This window comes from Canis lupus, chromosome 6 (genome assembly GCF_048164855.1).
Source record: "Canis lupus baileyi chromosome 6, mCanLup2.hap1, whole genome shotgun sequence".
Lineage (NCBI taxonomy): Eukaryota > Metazoa > Chordata > Mammalia > Carnivora > Canidae > Canis > Canis lupus.
Genome location: NC_132843.1, coordinates 35,365,210 through 35,391,582, shown reverse-complemented (window position 1 = coordinate 35,391,582; position 26,373 = coordinate 35,365,210). Strand labels below are relative to the sequence as shown.

The window sequence follows — 26,373 nt, the reverse complement described above, 5'->3', positions numbered from 1 at the left end:
TAATCATAGCCATGACCACAGCACCATCTTATCATCATATACCATTTTGTAGTTATATCATATATGGTCTTGTGGTTCTGCACCTTTTTATAAGACAGTCAGGGCAGGAAACAATCATCTTTTGATAAGTGACACATCAGAAAAGATGTGTCCCCTGTGCAAAGAAGGGCAGTGACAGGGATGCACTGTTATGCTTTGTCCCACAGCTTCCTACCATCATGATCCATTGGCAAAGGGTAACAAGTAGGGGGTTACCTAACCAGGCTGATGGCTTACAGGTGTCACTAAGCCCAGAAGAAGCCACTCAAGCTGGCCTGGGCTGATGGCCATCTCTGGTGTTACTTGGCAAGAGGACAAAGGGCTGCTGTGGCCACTTGAGGGCCTGAAATTACCCATGCAAACCTGCTCCCACTGGAAGGGACATGGTATGGTGGGGAAGAGCATGGACTCTGCAGGCAGACTGGCTTAGGACGAATCTTTGTTCTACTCCCTGTGAGCTCTTTGTCTCTGGAAGTCTATCCTACCTCTCTGGGGCCTCAGTTCCCTGATCTGTGTAACGGGGATAACTGTAATACCTATTTCTTATGGTCACTCAGAGGAAAATGAGATTATATTCATAAAGCACTTTAGAATAACACCTGACACTTAGTAAGCCCTTAACAATGACTTATTATTTAAAAAAATATTTCATACATTTTTAATTCTCTACTCTTGCTTTGATATGACAAGAGCATCCAATCCCTACGATTCTGTACACTAAAATGGCTTTCTTCACATTCTCTCTCTCTTCATTTTACTGTGTTCCTAACTGGGCTTTATTCACCAAACCTAATCCTACCCCGTAAGTTCCCTGCAAGGCTTGGGAGCCTGGAGGCTGAGGGTCCACAGGAAATATGAGACAAGGGTTTCTAGTAACTCGTTAGAGAGCACACGTACTGTCACTGCAAGTATAGTTGTGATTCAAGTCAAGCCATCTTGTGACCTTGCCCAACTCCCTTAATTGCTCTGGAATTTGGTGTTGTCATCTATCAAATCAGGGGTGGAAACAAAAAAGGTGTCCTCAGGCCATGGACTGGATCTGCAGAGGACACTGTGACTGGAGCCCTTGACTCCTCACTACAGCTCGGATGCCCCTTCACCAACGATGTCATACTCACTTCCAAAGCCTTTACAAGTGGAGGTCACAGAAGTCTTTAACAGTAGCCTTCATAAGCTCACAGGGAATTATATGACATACTGGGAGCAGGAATAAAATAAGAGTTAGGGTCAAATATTCCGCCGGAGGGGAAATACATAACACGCCGTGCTTTCCATCTCTATAATTATCTCCACAGACCTATCTTATTGCTCAGCAAATTTGTTATTTTACTGGTATGGATGCAACCAAAAACTTGCAATCTTACTTGGTTTAACAGGCTTTTCGACAATTCACACTAACTCGGAAGAGTTGATGGTTGGAGGTGGGGAAAACAAGGTAAACCAGGGCTGTGAATGAAGGAGAAAAAAAAAAAAAAAAAAAAAGACTCCAGGCAGGGAATACCCTAAATGATATAATAATCACAGAATCATCCAAATTAGATGTGGAGGGATGGAGCCTGTGCTACAGCCCCCTGAGGCGACTGTTCTAGAAAGCCAAGGTGTGTGGATCCACTAGCCGGAGTCCCCTGCCTCCCCAGCCGCTCCTTGCCATATGCTTGCTTCCCAGGCTTTTTGCTTTTATGCATTTCAATGATGCTACCATTTTCCTCACCCAATTTGTATATTTTACACCTGTATAGGAGAATGTTATTGGAAGTGTCATTTATTCCAGAGCTGTGAAGACACAAATGGCAATTCACTTCACCAGGAGCTTCACTTCACACAATCAAGCAATTGAGGGGCTTTTACTACCTTTAACTCCACCCCTCCTTCCTCAAACTTCCACTTTATGGGGTGCTTTTTTTTATGCTTCCTACAATAAGCCCGCTCTGAATATAAATGCACATTTCCGATGTATATGGCACTTTCCAACAGCGTGAATAGAAAATCTTGGAAAGATGCTACAGTGAAGCAATGGCAAACGTAATACCCTGTTGTTTTTATTGCTAATTAGAAACAAAACACAAGTTCGACCTCATTGCAGGCTAATCAGCTATTAAAACAAAGCACTTCTTTAAAAAAACAAAAATCAAATCTGGTTGCCTCCTTTAGAGGCATGAAAAGGAAAAGAAAAACAAAAAGCAACCCAAAAGGGGCCTGTGCTTTCAAATTCTCTTCTTATTCTCTGTGCTGATGCAAATTCACGGAATGGTTCCTATGTACCATGTGAAACCTGGGTCGTCAGTCAGTTGTCTCCAGGCAGAGACAGGGCTGCCGTCATAACCCCTGGCTGCTCTTCTCCTGGAAAGTCCTGCTATTGTCAGAAAGATGAATTCTAAAACAACTCTATATTGTGCAATCTGCAGATTTTATTGACAAAGGTGTCAAGTCCTGCAGAACTAAAAGTTGTTTCCCTTGTCATGAGATAAATAAGCAGGTTTGCTCGAGCTCTCAGTTTTATTCAATTTGCTTAGATACAAGGTGACTGTGAGCATTGATTCCATGGCAGACCGGATATAGATTTTTTTAAGGGAGGTGCCTGTCCTGAGAGTTAGATTCACCTCTTGAAGCTTTGCATCAAGCCATCAGGCTTTGCAGCTCGGCTCACAGATCCAAGAATAGAGAGAGAGAGCAAAGCCACCAGAACTCCAGAGATGATGCTGGAACTGGGCGAGCGGGCTGGCCAGCTTTCATTGCTTGGCCCTGGGGATTCACAGCATGGGGCAGCTGGAATCGAAGTGCTTAAAGATTAGCCAGGACAGTGGTTCTCAAACTTGAGTGGGTGTTAGAATCTGGATTGGGGTGGGGAGTTTGTGAAGTCACCAGAGGTTTTCAATCAGCCAGTTGGGGAGGAGGCATGACAGTCTGCATTTCAAACAAGTTCTCAAGTGAGACCTGGTCTCACACAATGCTCTCACTTTACCAGAGAATCTATGGAGGCCCAGAGAGAAGTATTGACTTGTCGAGGCCCACACAGTTCTAGAGAACCAGCCTTCATATTCAGGGCCCTTGCCATTTCCCTAAGCCTTGTTTTGTGGCCCTTCAACCTGCTGCACAGAAGCGTAACCTTGATCTAGAGATGAGGAAATAGTTTCTGAAGCTGGAGGCAGGAGTGAAATGTTTGTCTTTCTGCTGGAAACGTCTATGCATTCATTCAAGGTAATAGCCTCCATCCATGCTTGAGAAAAAGCAAAAGGTCTTTGGAAACTCCTCTTTGCACTCCTGCTTCTCAGAGAAGAGGAGCCAGGGAGGCTGGGGGCTCTTCAGAAATGGGCTTAGTTGTCTTACGCTGTAATGAGTTTTCAGAAACTAGAATTTTTTTCCTTAGCAGAAGAATATAGCATAAGGTATCCGTGAATCAGAAAAGCTACTTGAGGTTGACCTCTATGTTATCTTCTAACTTTGAGGAGCTACGATCTATGAAATTGGCTTTTTTAATACAGAGTGTAGTAAAATTTCCTCACTCCTACCTTATTAAACCATAGTCTATAATGAGATGCAAGTTGTAATGAAATAACGCTGAGCCCCAAACACAGCCGACTGTGCAAACTGCTATTTCCTGAGTCTTCTTTTGGCAATTTATAAAATATGTGTCCTGATACTTGTATCAGAACACACCTGGTCACTGTAGATCCTCCTAAATTAACTTACTTAATTGTCTTCTCAGCATTTCTCCATATCTGAGATTATATTATAGACTTAATGCCTCGCTTATTGTCTGGGCCCATGGAGACCAGAATAGAAGCTCTGTGAGAATAAAACGTTCTGTCTCCTGGCCATTGCTCTAAATACAGTGCTCATATAGTTCTGGGCACACACTGACACTGGATCAGTATCTGCTCGGTGACTGAACTCTGAAGGTTCCTTACTTCCAAATTAGCATCTACAGAGGTTTTCAGAAATATGAATTTAGTAACCAGAAAAGAACTCCTATATCTACAAATTTATTAAATAAAGATCATGAATGGAGAAACAAAATGGTCTCATATTTCCTCCCGGGCAGTCTCTCTCTTTCTCCCTCTCTCTCTCTCTCTATATATATATATATACACACACACACACACACACACACACACACACATATATATATACACACACACACACCACATGCACAGTAGATGGTGTTAAGAAAAAGAAAGAATATTGAATTGTATCAACTGAGTTTTTTTTAACCTAGACCATGTTTTGTTTTTCTCAGAGCCTCTCGATATAAGAGCCATTCATGATTTTTTTATATTAGCATAGATTATTTGTTAGCACTAGAGTCTGGAACACTTTCTTCCCAAATTTTTATTGCAAAACCATCAGCTCCATCAATATGACTCAAAATTTCAAATTTGTTCAATACACATAAGAAATATCACCCCACTATATATAGTGGAATCATGTAGTGTTGTGATCATCTCCATGGACCAAACTTTACTAAATTGTCTTTCAAATTATAAAGATAATGGTATTCAGAAATTTTGACTGTCTACCATTTTGTTTCAAGATTGTGCACTAAGCCTCAGGCTGAGTCAAACTTCTAATGGTCACTGCCAATAGTATGCTGTATTTGATGAAAGTAAGGCAACTCCTTTGAAGTCATCCTAGAACAAAGGGCCAAGCAAATATGAAAGGCTTAGGGATAAAGTTAAAAACAAGCAGTTTCCAGGAATACAGTTCCAAACAGAAAAATACTGAACAGACTAGAGTTGACTTCTCAGACTGCAATGGGAGGCAAATGCCTTGGGTATGTAAGGCCTGAATGCCCACTGTTTCCTGGAGCTGTTGAGGTAGTGTTCACCAGATGGGAGCACAGCCCTGCTCTGTGCTCAACTTCTAGACCAGGAGACCAGATGTGAGAGGAAAAGCCCACCTCCAGGGTCCTAACAGGCAACACCAGTCAAAAATTGTGGAATAAATTAGTTGTTCAAATCAGTACCTTGGCAGGTGAAGAAAAGCACTAATTCTGAAGTCAGACACTTATTATATACCTGACCTTAGACAAGTCATTCATTTCTCGAAGCTCATTATCCTCACCTATAAGATTGGGATAGTTCTGGGGGATGTAAAGTACAGAACGGCAACTACAGTTAACAACACTGTATTGCATATTCAAAAGTTGCTAAGAGAGATTTCAAAAATTCTCATAAGAAAAAAATTTATAGCTATATGAGATGATGGGAGATAACTAATCTTATTGTGGTTGTCATTTTGCAATACACACACATATCAAATCATTATGTTGTACACCTTAAACTAATACAAATTTGTGTGTCAATAAAATATTGGGATCATAGTGCTTACTATCAAGAGATCTGGGATAATTAAGGGATATCTTATGAAAAATGTCAAATAGCACCGCATCCTAGAGCTTTAAACAAATGTCAGCCAATGGCTCTAATTCACTGCGTGCCATCAAGGGCGGGCACATGGGACCGAGCCAGGCTTGGTAAACATGCATCGCCACATCCACCTACAAAGATTCACTATGCTTGGTGTTGTTCCACCTTGTTCAGAATGACAGCAAGAGAACTTTTTCTGTTTTGACCTTCAGTAATGGTCCTCCTTTGAAATTCGGTCTTCTCATCTGTCAAATGGGGATAATCATATTTAGCCCCACCTACCTCAGGGGGACATTGAAGGAGGTGAAGGACACTATGAGCAGTGTAAATACTGAGTGGTATGACGCTACTAGGATTCGATTCCTAATGTTCATCCTTTTGGGCTTTGGTAGTTTGGGGCTTCCTGATTATTATCACTACAAGATATCAGATAAAATGACATTGTTTCCTCTTCAGAGTTTCAGTTTCTCTCTTGCCCCATTCTGCAGCAGGAACTGCAAAGAAGATGGCTGGCAATAAACGTTGATATGGTGCTTCTTGAAATCAGGACCTCTGAGGGTGAAGTTTGTATTGACACTCTTAAAATATGAGCCTGTCTCAGTGTTTTATGTCATCAATTGTGACTGTCAGTTTCCTTTGCAAGGGAAGGAATAATGGAGCTATTTTGTCCATTGCTTTTTCCAAACCAGTGTTGGCCCACGGGCTTAGTGCTGCCCAGCCTGTGGTGGGAGGGGGGATCTATTTTAGGGATACGGAAGGTTTCTTGATACTATGTACTTAAGCCCAGGCTCAAGAATAGGGAGAGCATATGACTCTTAGGCTGAAAGGTGTACCATGTCACTGAGCTTTTTGGTATTTGAAGACTGTCTTCTGGAATCTGGGGAAGATTTTTTACCAGGTCATCGGCACTTCTTGTTTGCACTGGCAATACGTGGCTCTCTCAGACAGTCTCCTCTTAGCTGGGCAGGCATTAGGCTAAAGCATCAGGGACACTAGTGTTTATAGGCCCAACTGGCCCCTGTGAATTGAGCTTGGCTGCCCTAAGATCTGCCCCAGGTTATAGGATCTTTCTGGGAAGCCAGGTTTAAACTTCTGTGAGGGGAACATAAAAGCACAGCTATCTACTAATAAATCAGAAGACAATTAAAGTTAAAAAGTCAATGTTCAGGAAACATCAAGGATCTGAATTAAATCAACATATCAGAGTAATTCAAAGGCTAGTGCCTGGAAGGCAGCATTTTATTCACAATCCAATCCATCTATCAAGCAGCATTTCCCCACTTGTGGCCCTTCTTCTACAGAATGATTTGGGACATTTGCCAGCTGCAGCCAGTTTTTCTGGCTGGTGCTCATTCTTGATTGAACATTGGCCAGAGTTTCTAACCAAACTTAGATTAAATTTATATGCTGTCCTCCCTTCCTTGCTCCCCCCCATTTCTTTCCTCAGATATTAGTTGTGTACACACACTTCCTCTATTTCTTTTTCTATATCCAACCAAAATAGGCCAGAACATGTCCAAAAGATATGTCTGTGGGCTCTTTCTACCTGGGGTCAGAAAGAACATCTGACAGGACATCTTTTCTTTTCTAATATCTGCTTGAGGGAACAATTTTAGAACCATTTCACTTAATGGTCACAGGAGCCTTCAATGCCCTGAGTCAGCCTCAAAGTGAAGGTTAAGGGATCATTTCAAGGCTTGACACAGGAAAAATCTCAGAGATAACAAAAAAATGCCTGTAGTGATGATTTACTACAGATTAGAAACTCTCATTCATTCTTCATACACATCAGCTCTTTTAATCCTGATGGTAAGTCCCAGCATAGACACTATATCCCCCCATCTTACAGATAAGAACACTGAGACTCAGAGAGGTTCAGTTTTATGCGATGGTCTCAGAGGTGGTAAGTTACAGAGTAGGGAGTCAATTCTGTAAATTGAGGTTGCAGATATATCTGATTCCAACGGCTGTATTTTCTATCTTAACCTCAGGGTTCACAGGCCCCAGAATAAAACAACAACAACAACAAATACCGAAGTACTTTTTGAGCACTTGCTATATGGTAGGCTCTGTTTTAAGCATCTTACATGAGGTCACTCCTTTGACCTTCATAGCACATTTTGGTGCAGTGGATCATCACGCACATACTGAAGATGTCCGAGACAGGACATGAATTACCAGGAGGACACAACTCATCTGAACCACTCAGTTAGTGAGTGATAGAGCTGGGGTCCAAACTAGGCATTCTGTAGCTGGTACTCCTAGCATCTACTCATCATGCTGACAATGGATTGTTTCCCTACTTGTCCTGAACAGTAGACCTTGGCCCCGAGGACATGTACCCATGTCACCATGCTTAGTCCCCACACACGGGATGGCCCACCAGTGTTCTTCTGGATGCATTCTGCTGTCAGACTAGTCATAGAGGGCCAGGTAAAGGCCAGATGACTTCCCTGCAGCCTGGCTTTCTGGAGTTTACATCAGATCACTAACATTTTTTTTTCAATACTGGCTTTTTTTTTGTGTGTGGTTTAATTATTTACTCACTCAGGTTCATTTGCTTTGGAGCTTCTTGAATGTCAGAGCTTCAGATCTCAAATGCGAGCCAAGCTTTGGCCTTTGCAACAACCCAAGGTTAATGCGGACTGCAAACAAGGGACCTCCAGATCCACTGAGGCTATGGTCTGCTGTTCCCTGCACCTGCTTCCTGCTCCATTGAACTTCCTGGGTCTGTGTGAAAGGAGCCCTGATGCCCCTGATGTATGTGTAAATATATATACTTACACATGCTCCTCCCCCAAAGCTGATCTCACTGCTGATACCCATATCCAGCCTACTGAAGGTGGCAATAGGGACTTGGGGGAGTAATTCCTCAAGGCGGAAGCAAAGTGGAAAGAGCTCAGGCTTGGCATCAGTACACCTGTTTTAGTCTGAGCTTGGCTACTACTGCTTGATCTCAGCCAGGACACTTGACCCCCCAGCTTTGATTCTGCCATTTTTAATTTTGGGTGATTAAACTAGGTTAGTATTTTCCAAACTATTTCTGCAGGATTTTAGTATTCTCTATGAATAAGTGGATTTGGAAAAATAAGAGTTGGACAGTCAGATGCATTGGGAAAAAGTGACTTTCCCTCTATGGATGGATTCACATTGTCCATAAAGTGTGTTAAAAGTTATGAGATGTTATGTTGTATATAATTATATATTTTTGTCTACTTTGATATTTAATAAACTTTATTGGATAATCAAACTATTTTTCCACAGAATACTTATGACCATTTCTTGGGGTTCTGGTCAAAGCTAAGAATTAGTTTTAGGATATCACACAGTCTCAGGCACATCTTCAACATGCAAACTTTAGTAACTTAATAGTTGATGCATTTGTTAAATGATTGGATAGCTAACATGAGGAAAAACTGTAAATGGTATTTAAAAGTTGATCTATTTTCATGGAAGGCAATCAACTGACAAGACAGTAGAACTGAGTCTAAAATCCATCTCTATGGTAAATGGTAAATGAATGGTCCCCACAGGTGAAATGTTGACAGGTTCTTAATGATGGATTTCTTCTTTAGTATAGAAGGGTTCTGAAGCTCAGAGAATTTCACATATTGGAATGGAAGAGAACTTCTCTCTTTGGATCTGAAGATTTCCAATCCTATTTTTGTGCACCTTATTAATTTTAATGCACCTTGTGACATTAATAACAGGGCTACACATCCAGAAGTTAATAAACGGGTATTGGTCAAATCAAATTTCAACAAGTGCCGTTAGTAATCCAATTTTTAAGAACAGCCCCTCACAAGCTAATTTAGTATTTCTACTTAAGTATCTTTGTCTTACTGGGTTTTTTTTTTCTCCACATAGCATATTCCGTATTTGAATGGAAAATGAAATTTATAAAAGGTCTGTGTTATGCAGATGAAACTAATTTACTCTTGACTCATCTTTCTCTTGCTTGTGATGGTTTTTATTTTAAATTTTATTCTATTTTAATAAGATCATGAACTACCCTTCTCCTCTTCTATGTATTTGTTGTTGGGTTGGGTTTTGTTTAACCAGGCTCTGGTAGATCTAATCACCTCACCTGGGTGGGCTCATGAGGCCACATCAGTCCCTAGGAGCCATCTACTGATCTGAATTGGTGGAGAACTGCGCTGGGCCTTAGTTTAAAACCTCAAAGCCTTTTATGCAGTGAAAGCACCATGGTATACAAGGTGAAGAAATCTAGACACCTCCCTCTTCCATCCTCTCTCTCTCTCTCTCTCTCTCTCTCTGCTTCTGGAGTCCTGTCATCCTTGACCACAGATAATTTGAGTAGCCTGCTCCAAAGTACAACTCTGAGAATATCAATCACCCCATCCGCCACCCCCCTGCCAACTTAAAATCTTTGGTGGTATCCCAAAGAACAGAGTCAACAGTCCAAAGCCCTCTGCTCCTCTTTTCCAGTCTCTCTAGATCACCCCTGGCCTTCCCTCACCTCTCAATCCATGGGCAGCCACCCTCCTGTCAGCATCCTCCTGTCCCTAACGAGGCAGGCTGAGTCATGACTCCAGTGTTATTTCTCACTGCTGCCAATGTTTGGATCTGCTCTTCCTCTCTCTCCAGCCACCTGACCCTCAAAGCTTCATTTAAATGCCACCTTTTCTGCCCTCTAGGATGTCCTGACAATTGTCTTCATTTGCCCTCACTGAACCCCGGGCACATACCATCTCAACACCAAAAAAACCCCAATGGCCTTCTCTGTCTCCATGTGCATCTCTCTGTCTCAGAACAGAGATCCTTGAACACCAGAGACTGGGTTGTACGGGCCTTTATGTATTAAGAGTCTCTGACACAAAGTAGGTAGATGCTTAAAACATATTTGCTTAAAAACAATCACAGTTATTTGAAATTATACCAACAGTGATGTAGTCTATGATTGAAGACCAACTGGAATCACTGTATACAAAATATGAAATAAAAGTTGGCATACCCTAAGTGCATAATACATGCTTACTAATAACAGTAATTATAATGACCAATATTTATTGCATGTAGACACTATGCAACAACTTTATAAGTAGACATAGCTTATGAGTTGGAATCTATGATTATCCCAGTTTGAACCTGAGAGATCAAAGATGGAGTTATCTCTTTGGCCAGCCTCTTTCTTTCCCCTGTTCCTTCCACCAATAGCTCACTGCTCCAAATCGGAAGGTGCCTGTCACCTTTTGGCTTGAGTTCCTAGGCAAATCCATTAGGCCTGTTCCTTGATGACATCATATGAGTTCTCAGCATATGAGACTGTGATGATCAAGGAGAGAAAGGGCACAAATGTACTTTGCAAACTCTACGTCACTACCCCAAAGTGCAAAATAACCAGGTGTGGAGAATTCGGATTCTCTGACTCAAGGCAGCAGCAGATTCAGGGCATCTGCTGGTCGCTATTTGGGATTTCTCCAGGTACAGCAACACCCCAGGCCACACAGATCTGTCTGCTGCAGTGATGCTGAAGGAGCGTGTGTAGGCAGAATCAGGAGGCCGGCCACAAACAGAATACAGGGAACTGCAGGCAGCAGGCGGTGGGGTTACCTTCAGAGCAATTTCATTTTCTAAACAATCAAGAGGATGTTATGAAGGGTTGGGTAAGACTTCTGGGCACAGAGCTATTAAATCACAGCTTCAGAGTAGGTCCTGGGTATAGGAGGGACAAATGGGATTTCACAAGTAAAGTCAAACCAAGGCCCCAGCCAGCTAAGTCTGCCTGCTTTTCTTGGGACCGTCTCTCCAGCAGGCGGCCAGCAGAAAGGATGCCAAGGGGCCCAACCTAAAGTCCATACTTTATTTGAATAAAAGAGTCTTTAAATGCTGAGATTTATAACTTCACAGGAAAGGTTTGAGAGTGGGGGGGGTAAGCTTAAAAGAACATTTTGTGTAGTGTTCTGATACTGCCAACAGTTTGTGGGTTGGACAGGGCACTGCGTTCCTAAAGATTAGACATAACTGCGGGCTGCTTCTTCTTCTCATTTAATAGCAAGGAAATACAAATCCTCTCCTCATGTCAGGGTTGCAATTCTTTAGACTTTTTGTGCAATTTTCCTCATTCAGGAGTAACATTTTCCTGAAGGGAAACCAGAAAAACTGTAGCTTTTCTTTTTTTTTTTTCTTCTTGAAACCAAAAGAATTTAAAGATATCAAGTTTAGCTTTCTAATTTAATTTCTGAACTTTCTTTTTTTAATGAGAGAAAGAATCTTAGTGCATAGGAGAAAACACACGTTTTTGTGATTACTAGAATTTTGGTGGTTGGTATTTTATGAAAATGCCACAGAGCTGTACTATGAGGAATAGTAAGCATTCAGAACACCCCCCCCTCCACCATACACACACACTCCTGACCTCCACCAAAGAGAAATGTCAGCAAGAAATCCAAGCGAGAGAGCTATTTTCCTTTTCACATGGAATAAAACACAGATTCTGAACTGTGAAAAGAAATGAGGAGTGAGAAATAGTTTGATTTAATACACATTCCGAACCACCTCCTCCTAGCAGGCAAGCTAGGCCTGGATTACAAACTGAGGTTCTGGTTGCCGATTAGCCCACCCGGGCACCCTCAAAGAGCAAGTCATTATAACTCAATCATTCAGGCAGGGATTAGTGGGAAAGCTACCATCGCCTGCTTATGTGAAAGGGTTTGTTAAGCTATTCAGACATATCACAGAATTGCAAGATGGCCTGGAACTGCTTAAATGATCAAGGTCAGTCATATCATGGCCAGGCTAATCTGCAGAAGGCACAGTGATCACCATGGCATTTCTTTGATCCTGGATGTGCCCTCTTGCTGGTGGCACCTAATTGAAACCTAGCATGAGACAAGAAGCTCTCTGATAAGGCCACACCTAGCCAGGCAGGCCTCCTTCCTAGCCTTCCCCATGGCTAGCCAATCAAGTCAAGCTGACCGGGCCCTGCTAGTCATGCCAGGTCTCTCCCAACTTACCAGTTTGTGATTTAATTATTTTATTTGCTTTTTTTTATTCCTCATCTACATCAACTAGTAAACTATAAACTTTATAAATACAGGAGCCTTATCTTTTTCATTTTTATATTCCCCAAAGTTTTAAAGTATATATGTAATGACTGCATGCAATGTTTTTTCAAAGAATACTACATATATATTCCTATTTTCTCCCAAGTTGCTCTTCTCTCTTCTCCACCTGGCTAAATCCAACCGATTCTTCTAGGCTCCAGTATGGCAACACCTCCTTCATGAAGCATTGTGCTACTCCAGTCTAAAAACAAATGGTTTTCCTTCAGAGTTCTTTGTCATTCAGTTTAACAATGTGAAGTCTAATAATTGACTTTTCTAAAATTGTGTTTCAACAATGACCCATGAAGTAGACTTTCATCTACTGGATTGCAAGGAGAAATCTCCAAACAACATGGGTGGTCGGTCATGAAGTAAATGTTATATCTCCCCCTTTGCAGGGTGTCCTGGGAGAAAGAAAGGGCATGTGTGAAGTCAGAAGGTATGGAAGCATTTGGTGCCCGTGTTCAAGGAGGGGCAGGACGCACGGGCATTCAGCACGGGGTATGTCAGCGGGGAGGCATGTCCAGGGCTCCGAGAGAGAAGGGAGAGTCAGAGAGATTGGACCTCTACTGATGGATGGGCCACACAGAAAGCATAAGGGATGTGGATAACTTCTAGAAGCAAAGACCAACCCCTGAAACAGTTAGCAGGGGCCATAGTGCTAAAAGCACAAGGAACTGAATAGACCGGCAACCTGAATGAGAGGGAACCCTAGAGCCCTCAGTAAAGGAGGCAGTAAGAGCCCTACCCACACTTTGATTTCATCCCCATGAGACTTTGAGCAGAGGACCCAGCTGAGCCCCCCGGACCAACAGCCTATAGAAACTGTGAGATAATAAATCTGTGTTGTTTCAACCTGCTAAATTTGTGATAAATTGTCACAGCAACAGTAGAAGACGAATACAAATCTCAGTCTCTCTCTTACTGCATTTTTACGTCTGGGGTTAGTAGATAAATTGGTCTGCAAAACAGGTGCTACTGAATAGCGCTAACAAACTCTTGCTGTGACAGACCAAATGCCAGAGGATTGAAATTGCCACCGCTTTCAAGAGAACTTTGAGTGAAATGTGTATTTTGTTACTTATTCACCATAACTGTATAATCCTGACACCTTATCTTTGTCATCAAATACAACCGTGGTCCGGCTGGTGTCTGCCCCTGTGTGTGTGTATGTGTGTTCAGAAAGGGATTTAAGTGATCCCAGTAAGAGCATAATTGGGAGGGAAAGCCTGCTGTTTAAAGAAGACTTCTATAGCAATCTGCTGGTTTGTATTTTCTGTGCTTGAATATATTATCCAAAGAGGAAGTGAAAGGAAATGAACATTATTAACAATCGTGTAGTAAGCAGTGTGCTGGATGCTCCTGTGTATATTCTGCTTTTATTTGACTCTCATAAAACTCTGCCAGGTAGGTATTAATAGCCTCATTTTTCAGATGACAAAAGGAGGATCAAAAAGGCTAAATTGCCCAAGGTCACACTACCAGTAAGTGGGGGATTTTAGCATCCAAATTTACATCTGAGAGCCGTTAACTCCCGAGAGTTTTTTATTTTTTTGTCTTTTTGGCTCTACTAGGCTGCCTTAGAAGCTGTTGAATTTATTCTTAAGCTGGTGCTTCTCAAAGTGTATGCCAAGAACCTGTGGTGGTCTGCAAGATCAACCTGGCCAATTGGTCCCTTAGTAAGATCTTAATGTCGTGTAAGCTATGAACAGAGGATGGCGCGATCCTGATCCCCCCATGACTTAAATTTCATTTCAGTGAGTCAAGACATCCTAACTTAAAATAAAGGTAAATAATTCAAGGCTATATATATAAATGAGTGAAATAAAGCAAAGACTTTAGGGTTATATTAGAGAGATGCCAGAAAGGCTAAGGAAATGACTAGGTAAGATTGGAAGCCAGATGGAAAAGAAGAGGATGTTCTGTGTGAAAGAGGCAATGTGGTGGTTAAAGACTCAGATGAAGGGCTAATTATGGTGTTTTCTGTAGGATAAGAATGAGATTTAGCAGAACTCACAGCAAGGGAATAAGCTGAAAATGATCAGGAGACAAGGTGAGGCAGTGACGGTAGGTAATGTAGGCTCTTTGAAGCCAGATAAAGAATTTTGGATTTCCTGCAATAGGAATTTATATTTCTACATCTGACATCATTATTCATTTACCTATGGCTGCCTTCCTAGGTAGTTCATGAAAAACTACTCCATTCTTCTTTTTCTATTTCAATAATGAATATATTTATTTAGTTAGAGCGTAAGGGGAAGATAGATGCAATTAGAGTATTGCTCTGGGTTGATTATTGCCAAAAGGATCAACAAAATGAAAAACGAAGTAGAGGTCCCCTTGCTAGGGACCAAGATGGTGCAACTATGGCCTAATGGAAAGTCAGCCCACACGAAGGAAGTATTTCTGGGGTCTGAGGAACTTCCCTATGCAGGTGGCTCTGACGTGCTGTGCTGATAGACTTCCTGAAAGGAGTCATGGCTCAGAGTCCTCACCAGTAACAGGAGAAGAAACCCAGGAACAAGATTCTCCTCTCTAAGACTGCCAGGACAGATTTTACTCCATGATAATACCAACTGGAACTAGAAAAATAATCTTGGAAAAGCCAATGAGGAAAGATCTTTCAGCTATTTTATTTGATAAAATAGAATTTTATTTGCAGTTTCCAGCAGGACTCAAGAAGTCTCCTGGAAGATTTTATCTTCTCTCTTGCCTGATACCCAGCTCACAGCACAGTAGACTCTGACTTCCCGGTTGAGGAAGAATCAAAGAAAAAAACAAAGAGGAGAGCTGCTTTTTGCAATGGCAACTATTGGCTTTACAGCAACTCTCACCTTAGGAATATCCATAGGTATGCCAGGAAGGAAAATAAGCAAGTACGAGGTAATCCTTTGTGTTCTAAACCTATAATTAATAGCTGTCTCCTTCCCTTTAAATATTCTCAGTATGAGTGACAGCAACACTGACCAATTGGAGCACTGTAGCTAGACTTACTCTGTGTGTGGCTGCCTGTAAAGTGTGTGTGGCATTTGTAACCCACACTGACTGGTTGCATTCCCCCATTGTGGTGTGGAGATGTGGATCTCAAGCTCTGGACAACTTATTGCATCCCCTCCCCTCTCCACCCACCTTGTCAGATTCTGATCTGAGAAGAAACACTCAACACTCAGCGATTCTTGGGAAAACATTTTGGCAACCAATTTCAGCCGTGACTAATTTGTCCCCTTCCCGGTTGTTGTCCTGGCACTTGGATTCTTGTGGAGATCTTAAATAGGACAGTGTGGAAATCTGGATGGTGTTCATGCCCAATTGCTGCTGCATTTCTTTAAAAACAAAAACAAAAACAAAAACAAAAACATAATCCCCTCTTAAGGCAATGACACCACAGAATGTAGAAGGAAAAGTTACTATGGTCAATTCTGGGAAGGTACTTGAGAGGAAGTTGAAAAGATCAGGCAATCAAAGTGGTGGTGGGGAGAGCGGGGAGAGGAGGGAAAATGGGGGAAAGAAGCATGGGTTGGCTTTCTGTAGCTTCTCCTAGGGAGGGTTGGGGAGGAGGGCAGAAAGTCAGTCTACATTAGCATAATGGTTATTTAGTGGGATTATGGGTGATTTCGTTTTTACTTATACATGGTTTCCTAAATTTTCCAAGTTTTCTACACTAGCAGATATCTGTTTTTATTTAATAAAAGAAATAATACATGTTTTTCAAAATGCTCATTTGCTTTATGTTATGCGTGGGGAATCCATTTTTATTACTGTTGTCGGGACGTCGAAGAGAAAAATAGTATCTAGCATGAAAGGGGTTCATAATGTCATAGAAGACATATTAACACAGATTTCTAGGACCAAAACACCTCCCCTGAAGGACAAGGTGCCCCTATATACTTTAAGTCATAATATCACCCCGTAGTGTGTCTTACACATTTTAGCCACTTGATACTTTTTTAATTGTGTAATTACAGTAAATAAATGAAATAAAAATATTACAGTATAAAAGGTATATCCTATAAGAGAATCCTGGTGGCCTCCTGGTCTTACTTGGAATATAAGACATGACAAAGTGATTTAGAACAATGGTTCTTCCAGCCCATGTCCCAAGTTCTCATGGACATTCGAAAGGGGATGAGGTCTTTTGTCTAACAACTTCCCAAACTTTTGAGATATAGCCCCAAACTCATGGGTTCCTTAATGACCTGTTCCCACTCTGTTTTCATTTTCAGCATATATTACTCTCCAGATGAAAGTTTCTGTATGTTTACTAGGCGATGTATAAAGTCCCTCCAACTGTGTAAAACTTTTCTTTAGAACAAAAAGTTTTAATATTAGTTTTAGTGTTTTGTGATTTAGTGTAAGAACATTCTTATTCCTCATTTGTGTGTCCTTTGTGATTTTCAGGGTATCCCTGCTCCATCTGGGGAATCTATTGCCCAGGCTCTGCACACAGAATCAACCTCACACCCTGGGCTTGGCTGATCCTGGCTCCAAAGAGCTCCTTCTATATAAAAAAATGAATTTTAGCCAACACCAAGTTGCTAGTGCTTTATTCTGGGCTCCACCATTTAATCCACTGGCAAGGGTTCTTTAAGGATAACTTAGAAGCTGAGTCATATTATTGACCTTGTCAAAGACATAGAAAATCTAGTGGAAAAAGGGAGTTGATGAGAAAAATATCTGGAAACCAGGAACCCAGTACTTTCTCTGTGCAAAACTGGCTCGGTGACTTTGGACAAAGACTTTAACCCTCTGGGTTTTGATTTCCTTGCCTGTCAAGTGGGGGAGAGCAACATCTATCTGCAAACCTCAGTGGATTCTGAAGATCAAATAAAAGTAAGGAAATGCACTTTGAAGAGCATAGCACCCTGTTCAGATGTAAGGATGATGGAGATGCAGCCTCAGGGAAAGCTTTTCATCTCTCTGTGTCCTTAGATCCTCCATCAACAAGGGGAGCCCTGAGGGGAGCCCCATCTCTGCATGGACTCACTGCCCACCTTCCCAGTCTCCCTAGCCCCTTCACAGAAGAACGCGAAAACCACAGCAGAAGCTGCGTGAGGGATGTTCTCCCTCTACCCTACTGATCCCCTCTTAATGCCCCCGACTTGCTCTGAATCCTTATATAATAGGGCAAACATCAATAGCCACTTGCTTTTACAACATGCAACTTACTACTCTGAAAGTTCTTTTATGGATCCTCTCTTCCTATAGAATGGGTTTTTATTTCTGGTGATTAAATGTACGGACTCTCACTATTCTAACTGCTTTGCATATGAGTATATATCCATCTCTTATCTCCTGATAGCGTTACATGGGTCTCTGATGATAGTCATGTTTCCTGGTACTTCATCATTTCACCAGGCACCTAGCACCAAGCTCAACACCCTTCACACCCAGCACCCTTCCATGTCAGTGTGTCCCCCCTTCCTCTAGGACACAGTTCCATATCCTCTGTATGACATCTGTGCCTCTTAAAAACCCTTCCCCACCCAACTGCTAACTTCACCCACAAGCCAGATGCCTTTGAGAAGCACTCACATATGCCCATCTGCACATTTTCATCCACCTGGGGCCACACTCATCCACTACACTGCCACTCTCTGAGGTTCAGCTCCAGGATTTTGTCTTTTGAACACTATTATCTTTCCTGATCCTGGATACCTATGGCCCCCATTTTTGGCTGCTGGGTTGGCATGGATTAAATTGGGTCTGCATTTATTCCCTGGTTGTTTTGTGTATGCTAACTTAGCCTCTTTTCAGTATAGGATAAGGAACTTGAAGTAGGAGCCCTTCCTTGCTTTTTCTTTTCTTCTGGTCTCTCTGACTGTCCCTGGCCCTGTGATATATGCTAAGTAACTAAAGTGCTCACAATAATTTTTGAGAATAGAGGCTCTTTTTGAATCAGCATATATACTTCATTTCACAAAGTAGTGAAGACTTCTGGAAAAGTAACAGTTGGGCTTTAGTCTATAATACTTTGCACATAGTAAATGTTCAGTAAAAGATGCTTTCATCAGAACTTGTGATAACCAGGACTGTTCTTTGACACATTCTCAGGAGCAGATCCAACAAGCACCCTATGTACCATAGGGAGGAGTTTTGGAAGTTTTCAAATAGCTATTACCATGATAAAAAATTAAGTGCCTGTGTGTCTGTGAAGCAGGAAAATGGGGAGCTGGTCTAGACTCTCTTACCTCTTTTCAAATACTATAATCTCTTTTTTTTCTATACATGGACTTCACAGAAGGCAGAGTCACAATATAAAAGGTTCAGGTATTGTTTTAATGCTCCCAGAATTGGGGGATATTAGACTTAAGATGTATTAAGATTGGCTACATCACCTCCCACCAAGGGCTGACTTAAGACATAAGATGTCCTCAGAGGCCAGAGCATGGCTAGAATCACAGCAAAGTTTCATTTTATGCACCTGGAGCATCATTCTCTCATTACGTGTTTGTTCTTTAACTCCTTCTCATCTGGATTTGGCACATAGCCCACCAAGGCTTAACCATATGAGGCATTAAATACATAATATTTAGTTTTTCTGTTGCCTTGGGACCACCAGTATGTTCATACATATTCTCATCTCCCATGAACTCTCTGCAGCTTCTGGTCCTGAGGGCCACCCCATTCTTAAAATTCATTTTTCCTTGACTCCTTGGCTTTTCTCCAACATTTTCCAACATTCCTTCTCTGTGTCTTTCCTGATCCCCTCTTATTCTGCTCCTCTCTTTGAGGTTGGCCCCTCTTTTCTTTATTCCCTATAATTTTCTCTTGCTCTGTACGGCACTGTCAACTGCTGGCTTCACAATTCATTTCCTTACACACCAACCAGACTCTTTCTCTGATTTCTGTAATTCTGTTCATATGCTACAGTTATCTGGGGCCAACATATTGGAATCATCTTTGACTTGAGCTAGAGAGGGAAAGAGATGAATCAAGAATGACTCATTACTATTTTTCACTTGAGTACCTGAGTAATGATCTCTTTATTATACTTATATTGTGGGTGCCAGGGTGGGGAAGGAAAGGCTGGGTGGTGGGTACAACCCAAACTAGAAATGGATAGTTACAATATCATATGAGTGCAAAGATGGAGCAAGTTCACCCAATGCAGACTACAGGGGAAGGGAGTGGTCAAGAAAGAAAAAGTATAATTTTGTCATATCATGACTTTTGCCTATTTAAAAAATGACTCCCCACTGCCTACTTCATTAAGCACAATCTCATGGTATGTGGAAAAACCCTCTAATTCACGAGGACAACACTGTCTTCTGACCTTATCTGTCATGATCCCCAACCGCAGATCCTAACCTCAAGACTGGAAAAAATACCATTTCTCAAATATTTCTTGGCTCCTTCTACCTAGATACCTTGTTTACCCGGTTTCCTTTCTACATTGCATTTGTCCCCCCACCCTGCCTCCCATCACCTCCCTACCATCTCCATTGCCCAAAAGCCTCTTCCATCCTTCAAGATCCATCTTGAACGGCAACTACTGCAAAGAAGCATGTCCTGATTCTGCTTCTCTACACCCACTGAAAACATAGAGGTGGCTTACTCTCATCTTGGCAGCTCTGGCACTTCTATGGCTTTCTGATGGCCCTTATCTGGTTTCCTCCTCTGCTTTAAAAGGAAAGACTTCTGGATTATAATCTCTTTGAGGGCAAAAACATCCAGTTACTAATCCCTGAAATCTTCCCCCAGGACTGCACCAGGCTCTGTGTGTGTGTGTGTGTGTGTGTGTGTGTGTTTATCAGTCACCAAAGAAATCTTTTTTACATTTTCCCTTGTCTTTATCACCCCCTCCCCTTGACTTCAGCCGGTTTGCACTAAGTATTATATTGGCACGAGCCTATGCTACAATCCTAGCAAGTATTCAGTCTCATCACTTGTTCATTTATAGAGTGAAAGGGATGGGTTTCTGGAGGGTTCTTCCAAAGGCACCACCATCCTCATCTCTGCCCAGTGACATGCTAGTCTTTGGAAAGTGCTTTATTGATTTCTCTAGCCAGAAAATGCTCTATGTTGTATCAAAGCCAAGTCTGTCGAAACTGTAAGTTCTCTGCACCCACACCTGAATCTGCATAATTCCCTAAAGCCACAAAGGTATAAATAAAAACTTCCAACAGGACAGTGGAACGTTTGCCAACTGTAGGAAGATAAATGGCTTGGGGACTTCTTGCTCCAAAGGCAGAATGGCTTGATTTCTGATTTTAATGTGGAAATGAGATGCTGGGAGTCTAAGATTTTTTTCTTTCATTGCCAGAAAGTTATGGGTCACAACATTTAATTTGATTAATTCCTGGTTTCCAAGAGAAAACCTTAGGAAGAACCTTGGGAGGCCCGATAAAATAAGTATGTGCAATTGTTAAGACAGGAAAGGAAAAAAAATGACTTCCATCAGAGCCCACAAAGATTGTTTCCAGTCCCAAACATGGGTCCCCAGAGGCAGCCTGGAAACCAAATTATTGTCAAATAGATGCTTACCTTTTACAACAGCTCACAGCAAAAGAAAACATATAGCTTAACATCTCTCCCACAACTCACCTTTCTAGTTATCCCCTCCCCCCTTTTATTCTGTCTCTGCCTTCCCCTCTCCCTGATGTTACGCTTCCAGGTCTGAGCTCTTCTACCAATTAGATATGTATCATCGGGTGAGTCACTTGACCTTCATAAGCCTCAGCGTGCTCATCAGCAAAATGAGGTGTTTATATTACATTGTTAAGATTCTTTTACTTCAGAGTCTAAACATAAATGCAAGCCTGCCATGTCTGTTCCCATGCAATTGGTCGCACGAGTGCTCGAACCTTTTTTCTAAGGTGATAGCTATGGCTTCAACATACACAAGGAGTGAGCTAATTTGCTGATGGGGGTCAGGTATGGAGAGTGCCACCTTTTTTGAATGGTAAGATCAAATGGCTGGAGGAAGTAGCTGGAGCCAAAGATGAATGGGGTGAGTCACATAATTTAATACACGAACCAGAGGGATCTGTTTTGAAATTTTATTGCACAGCTAATTAATTGGCCAACTTGGCCAATAACTTGATCATTTTCTTCCGAACTGCCCAATCTGTGCATGGTGTGCATGTGTGCATGTGTTTGCACTCAAATGGCATTGTATACATTTGAGACTTTTAGAATCTGAGACTGTCAGGTCTGATCAGAACTTTTCTTACCACAGTCTCACCTGGGAAAATAAAGAGTGAAAAAGATGAAGAGGTCTTTCAGCTAGTTAGTATAGGAGACAAGACTGGGCCAGGTGTTCATAATCCTGTTAAACCACACAGCAGCCATTAGCTATTTTATCTTTCATTTCCTCCCACAGGATGACCCAGAATTCAACTTGGATTAAGATTAAACAGATTACACTTCATCAGCTTTTTACTTTTCACTCTTCCTTTTTTCCTGCCCTTAACTTTCTCCTCCCATAAGTCCTCTTCCTCCTTCTATTCCATTTGTAGAAAATGTTCCCCACACATGGTATGTGTATAGTTTTCACATCATTTCATCTATGTGGTTAATTCCCTCATCTGGATGCCTACTTGGAGAAGAGTTTTGTGTTATTTTTGTCTTGGTCAACCATTTCCTGCCCATGAATGACAACAGAGACTGCCTCCCCAAATGCCCCATGGTGCTGATAAAAGAAGCTGGCAAAAGGCAAGACAGAAGCCACAGGGAAAGGTAGAGTCACCTAGGCTCAAGGGAATCCAGCAACTACATAGCAGGATTCTGATATCTGAGAGGTGAGCTCAGGATTCATTCTCAAAATCCATTCATCATGAAGAGAGTACCTGACATCTGGGGGCTCTGGATGGCCACCTTGACTAATAATGGCATCGGACTAAGAGGTAACATAGGTAAATTGACTTTTTACTGTTTCTCCAATATCTGATGGGACTCTGGATAGCAGTGGTCAAGATATCTAAAGTTCCTGGCATAATATTAGGTCAAAGTATGCAAAAATTATTCCTAAGTGGTCAATAGGAAAAACATCACTCACACTAGAAACCCCTTCTACACCTAAGGAGAAGCTGGCTTTGGGTCCATATGGCATCACTCTGACTATGTATTGTCAAACTTGGACAGGTTTGCTCTTCTGGGAATCTGCAGCATGTCAGTACACAAGAGATGGTGATGTCTGGAAGGAGAGAGGCACATGTGAGGGCCTATCAGGCTTCTTCCAACTTTGGGAGACTGTAGATGGCACCTTCCCATTACTTATCCATTAATTGGTCCCAGGCAGCATTTTTATAAGTGGAGATTTAGCAGATGGTATCCATTTAGAAAATAGGTCAAAAGAGCCACTGCCTTCTGAAACAAACAAAGCAGAAGGACTAAAACACAGAAAAATGGCAAAGAGTCTTTGTGACTTCTAAGCTCTAGGTGTGTTGTAAGGGGGCTAACAAGACACTGCATCCATCTGTGGGGCTGGTGGGTTGGAGAATGGGTTTTCCAAGCAGGAAGAGGAAATGGAGCGTGCAGCTAAATGAAATCTCTAAGTTCTGTCTCCATAATGGTAATGACTTCTATATGGTGTCTTCTATTAGCTCTTATCTCAGGGAATGCTCAGTCTTCCCCTGACTTAGCTCCTAAATCTGGTCCTCAATGGGCTAAGGGATGACATCTCTACATATGCCATATCTATTTCAGAGAAGATTAGCTCATGTGAAATAGGACATTGAGATGCAAAGGGAGTGAATCCAGAGTGAGAAGGAAGAGGTGGAGGGAAAGAAGTTGTGAGAACTACTAATGCTTTTCTTTGAGCAGGACCCTCAGCATTATCCATGGAAGAGACAACTTGACTCAGGTAAAGTCTCTGGAAGATCTCCGGTAACCTCACTTCACTTGCCTCCCACCTTTGAATGGGATTTGGTGCACTTTGGAGTGTGTCATATTAAGGTGTGAACACTCTTCAGGGAGACTTGACAAACTCTGATATTGAAGCACAAGTGCTACTAAAGATAGGTTTTCTCCCCTGATGCTTTAGGGGTTCAGAAATAGGGGGGGGGCACTTAGAGTATAGGCAAGAAGAGGCCAAAGCTTGGAAGGGAGGGGAGTGATCAAGATTCTGATCTGCTCCAGTAAGATATTCAACAAGATGTTCAGGGACAACAGACATAAGTCATATAGACATAGAAACCACCAACGATTATGATTCACTAAAATGTTGAAGAACAAATAAACTTATGTAACACAGAGATAGGCACAAAGCAGTAGTGAAAATAACTCTGAGAACTGCACTGCAGTTAAAACACAGATGGAAGCCTGTCCCTGTAGACGTTTCCAGCGGGATGGCTAGGAAAGGCTGGGCCATAAGGGGGTCCTTTTACAATGGTTGGAAATTGAATAAAGGGATGTCGTCTTTCCTTAATTACTCTCTCTGCAATCATCACGTCGTCGCTGTGGAGATGCCTTAGGGAAAGGCATGTAATGGGACAATGGATGTGCATCTGAGAGGAAGAGCTATGGTGGAACATATGAGTACTGAGCTGAGAACCAGACCTGTGTGTTCTAGACCTGGCCCTTAGCTACTGGGTGGCATGTGGTCAAGCTGCAGTGCAGTGCCGAAAGCCCTGGGCTTATTAAAATCATAAGCAATGGCTTTCTAAACCTGAGCAGGTCACTTGATCTCTGAGCCTCAGTGTCCTGTGTGTAAAATAGGAATGAAAATACCTCTCTCCTAAAAAAAAAAAAAAAGAAAAAAAAAAAGAAAATACCTCTCTCCTAAGATTGCATGGTGTTACGAGGAAATGCATGTGAAATGGTTTGGAACTGAAAGACACTATATGAAAGAGGTCTGGCTCTATCCTGTCAGTTACAGATGGCAGACAGCACCCCGAAGAAACAGAATGCCATGCCTAAGGGCACACATAACAGAGTTGGGCCCACATACCCAATTTTTAGGTTGAATCCAGTTTTCCTTTATGACACTGTTATGAAGCCTGTTTCTTTCCACCTGACGTGGCTGGATGAAGAATGGATGAAAAGATGGGGGGAGGAAAGGGAATTACGAAGTAAGTAGTGGCCACTATGTGAGTGCCAACCCCAAGAGAGCTGTTTGGCCAGAGGGTGGGCACCTTCAGAAACACGCACAGGATCAGAGATGGATCTCCAGCTGGGAACCTTCATGAAGTCAACCAGCACTATGTGATCCAGTCCACCCACAGAAAAATCTTGCTAAGACTGCTGAGAAACCTAATGAGCAATAATGGAAAGAGATTTTGGCTTCTGAGATCTCACTTCTCAGGTCTGTTAAATTAGGATCCCTGCTGGTAGGTTCTTAGCAATAACATGTCATCATCACTTTTTTTTTCTTTTCTTTTTCTTTTCTTTTCTTTTCTTTTCTTTTCTTTTCTTTTCTTTTCTTTCTCTTTCTTTTTCTTTCTTTCTTTTTCTTTTTTTTTTTTTTGGCTAACTAATGCCAAGAAAATACAAAATGTAAGAAGACACTCTTGTCCATGGCTGGTTTTGGACCTGTGGATCAATGTCACCATACTGGAAGAGAAAGCAGTAGTTTTTCTCATGTAAAAGTTTTATCTAGCAACTCCTATCCAAGTGGCTTAATTTGAGCTTTGCATAAAAAACAAGTACCTTCAACAAAGTCTGATTATGAGGAACAGAGAAACCCCGATGAAAACATCCTCTTTGGGCAAACATGAAGTGTGGGCCATTTATCACCTTTGGCAGGAAACATGACTGCTAATTGGTCTCTTCATTAACCAAGGAGAATATCTACCACTATAGCAACTCACAAGCTAGTGGCAATTTGGGGGCAATCCTTAAGTGGTTTCTAACTCATAACCATATTTCTTCTGAAGTCTGCTGGCCTAGAGAAATGACTCTAATTCCTCATGAATAGACTGCCCTCACCCTCACTAATAACGGACTCCCCGGGAAGGAAGAGGACAAATAAGGGGTACACATCACAAACAGAGGAGAAACCCTATACCCAAACCTGAAACAGGGATGATTCGTCTTTCAAAACCAGGCTACGTCCAGAGTGCTTTGTATTATCTGGGGGTAGGGGGAGCAGGAGAAATCCTTTTAGCTTCTGCAGCTCCTAGGAAAGGAGCTTCTATTTTTTTCCTCCTTGACAACTGTTCTGTTCCAAAAGATCCTTACCACTTACGTGTCGACAGGGACAAAGGGATACTTACGCACAAGTGTCAAGTTCTGTGGCAAGGAAGGTCTGTGTGGGTGGGAAAGTTAGCAAGGAAATTCTACCAGCAACTGACAAGGAATGAGCTCTTTCTAGTAGCAACCAGTACTTCAAGTTTAGAGATTAGCGGGCAAAATCGCATTCCCAGTGGACATGCCAAGAGACACAGCAGTAAGGTCCCATGGGGGCAGGAGGCTTGCAACACATTTCTGCCAGGCTCCCTCCCCTTCATGCAGGGAAATGATGAGCCAGGGTTTCACTCTGGGGGTCAAATGCCCAAGGACAATAAGAGGACAATATAGCCTGGAGCAATGGCTCCCTCATTAGGTACACTTGAGGAGTCAGTAGCTTCCAATGGCTCTGTTATAGATGCCTCACCTAGGGTGTGTGACTTCTGGAGGTGGCATGCCAGATAAATTAGGTGTCACTCCCATCCAGTTTTGACATTCTTGGGATCTTGTTGGCATTTTTTTAGCGAGTTTCAGAGGTTTCTTTCCAACTAGCAAACTGCACCATCAGATGGGATGAGGGCCTAAGGATAGCACCTTTAATAAAAAGCATAAACACAGTGGGTGTAGTTGTAGTCTAGGTAGCTACTGGGGTTGTCTCTGGGCCCACAGTGCCCAGGCGATGACTCAGACAGGAAAGACAGTAAATACCAAATAAAAAATATGTATCCAGTGTGCGAGAATGCCCATTTTCATTCAGTTCCTACCTCTTTTCAAACTAGTGAATGTAACGTGCC

General features: G+C 42.0%; 1 protein-coding gene across 11 annotated transcripts in view; it reads right to left on the bottom strand.

Annotated features, from left to right (window-relative positions):
* SETBP1 (SET binding protein 1) overlaps positions 1-26,373 on the bottom strand; it is a 358,380-nt gene that overhangs the window by 73,032 nt on the left and 258,975 nt on the right. The window contains exons 5-6 of one of the 11 annotated variants that reach the window (XR_012032575.1): positions 26,007-26,173; positions 21,510-21,656 (exon numbers count right to left, since the gene is read on the bottom strand). The exons of 7 other annotated variants lie outside the window; for them this stretch is intronic. Coding sequence is in view for 3 of the 4 variants with exons in the window: in XM_072829439.1 (XP_072685540.1) it covers positions 26,100-26,173 (74 nt within the window). In the remaining variant the exon portion in view is untranslated. 3 more of the 11 variants (XM_072829440.1, XM_072829441.1, XM_072829439.1) reach the window with 3 other exon arrangements.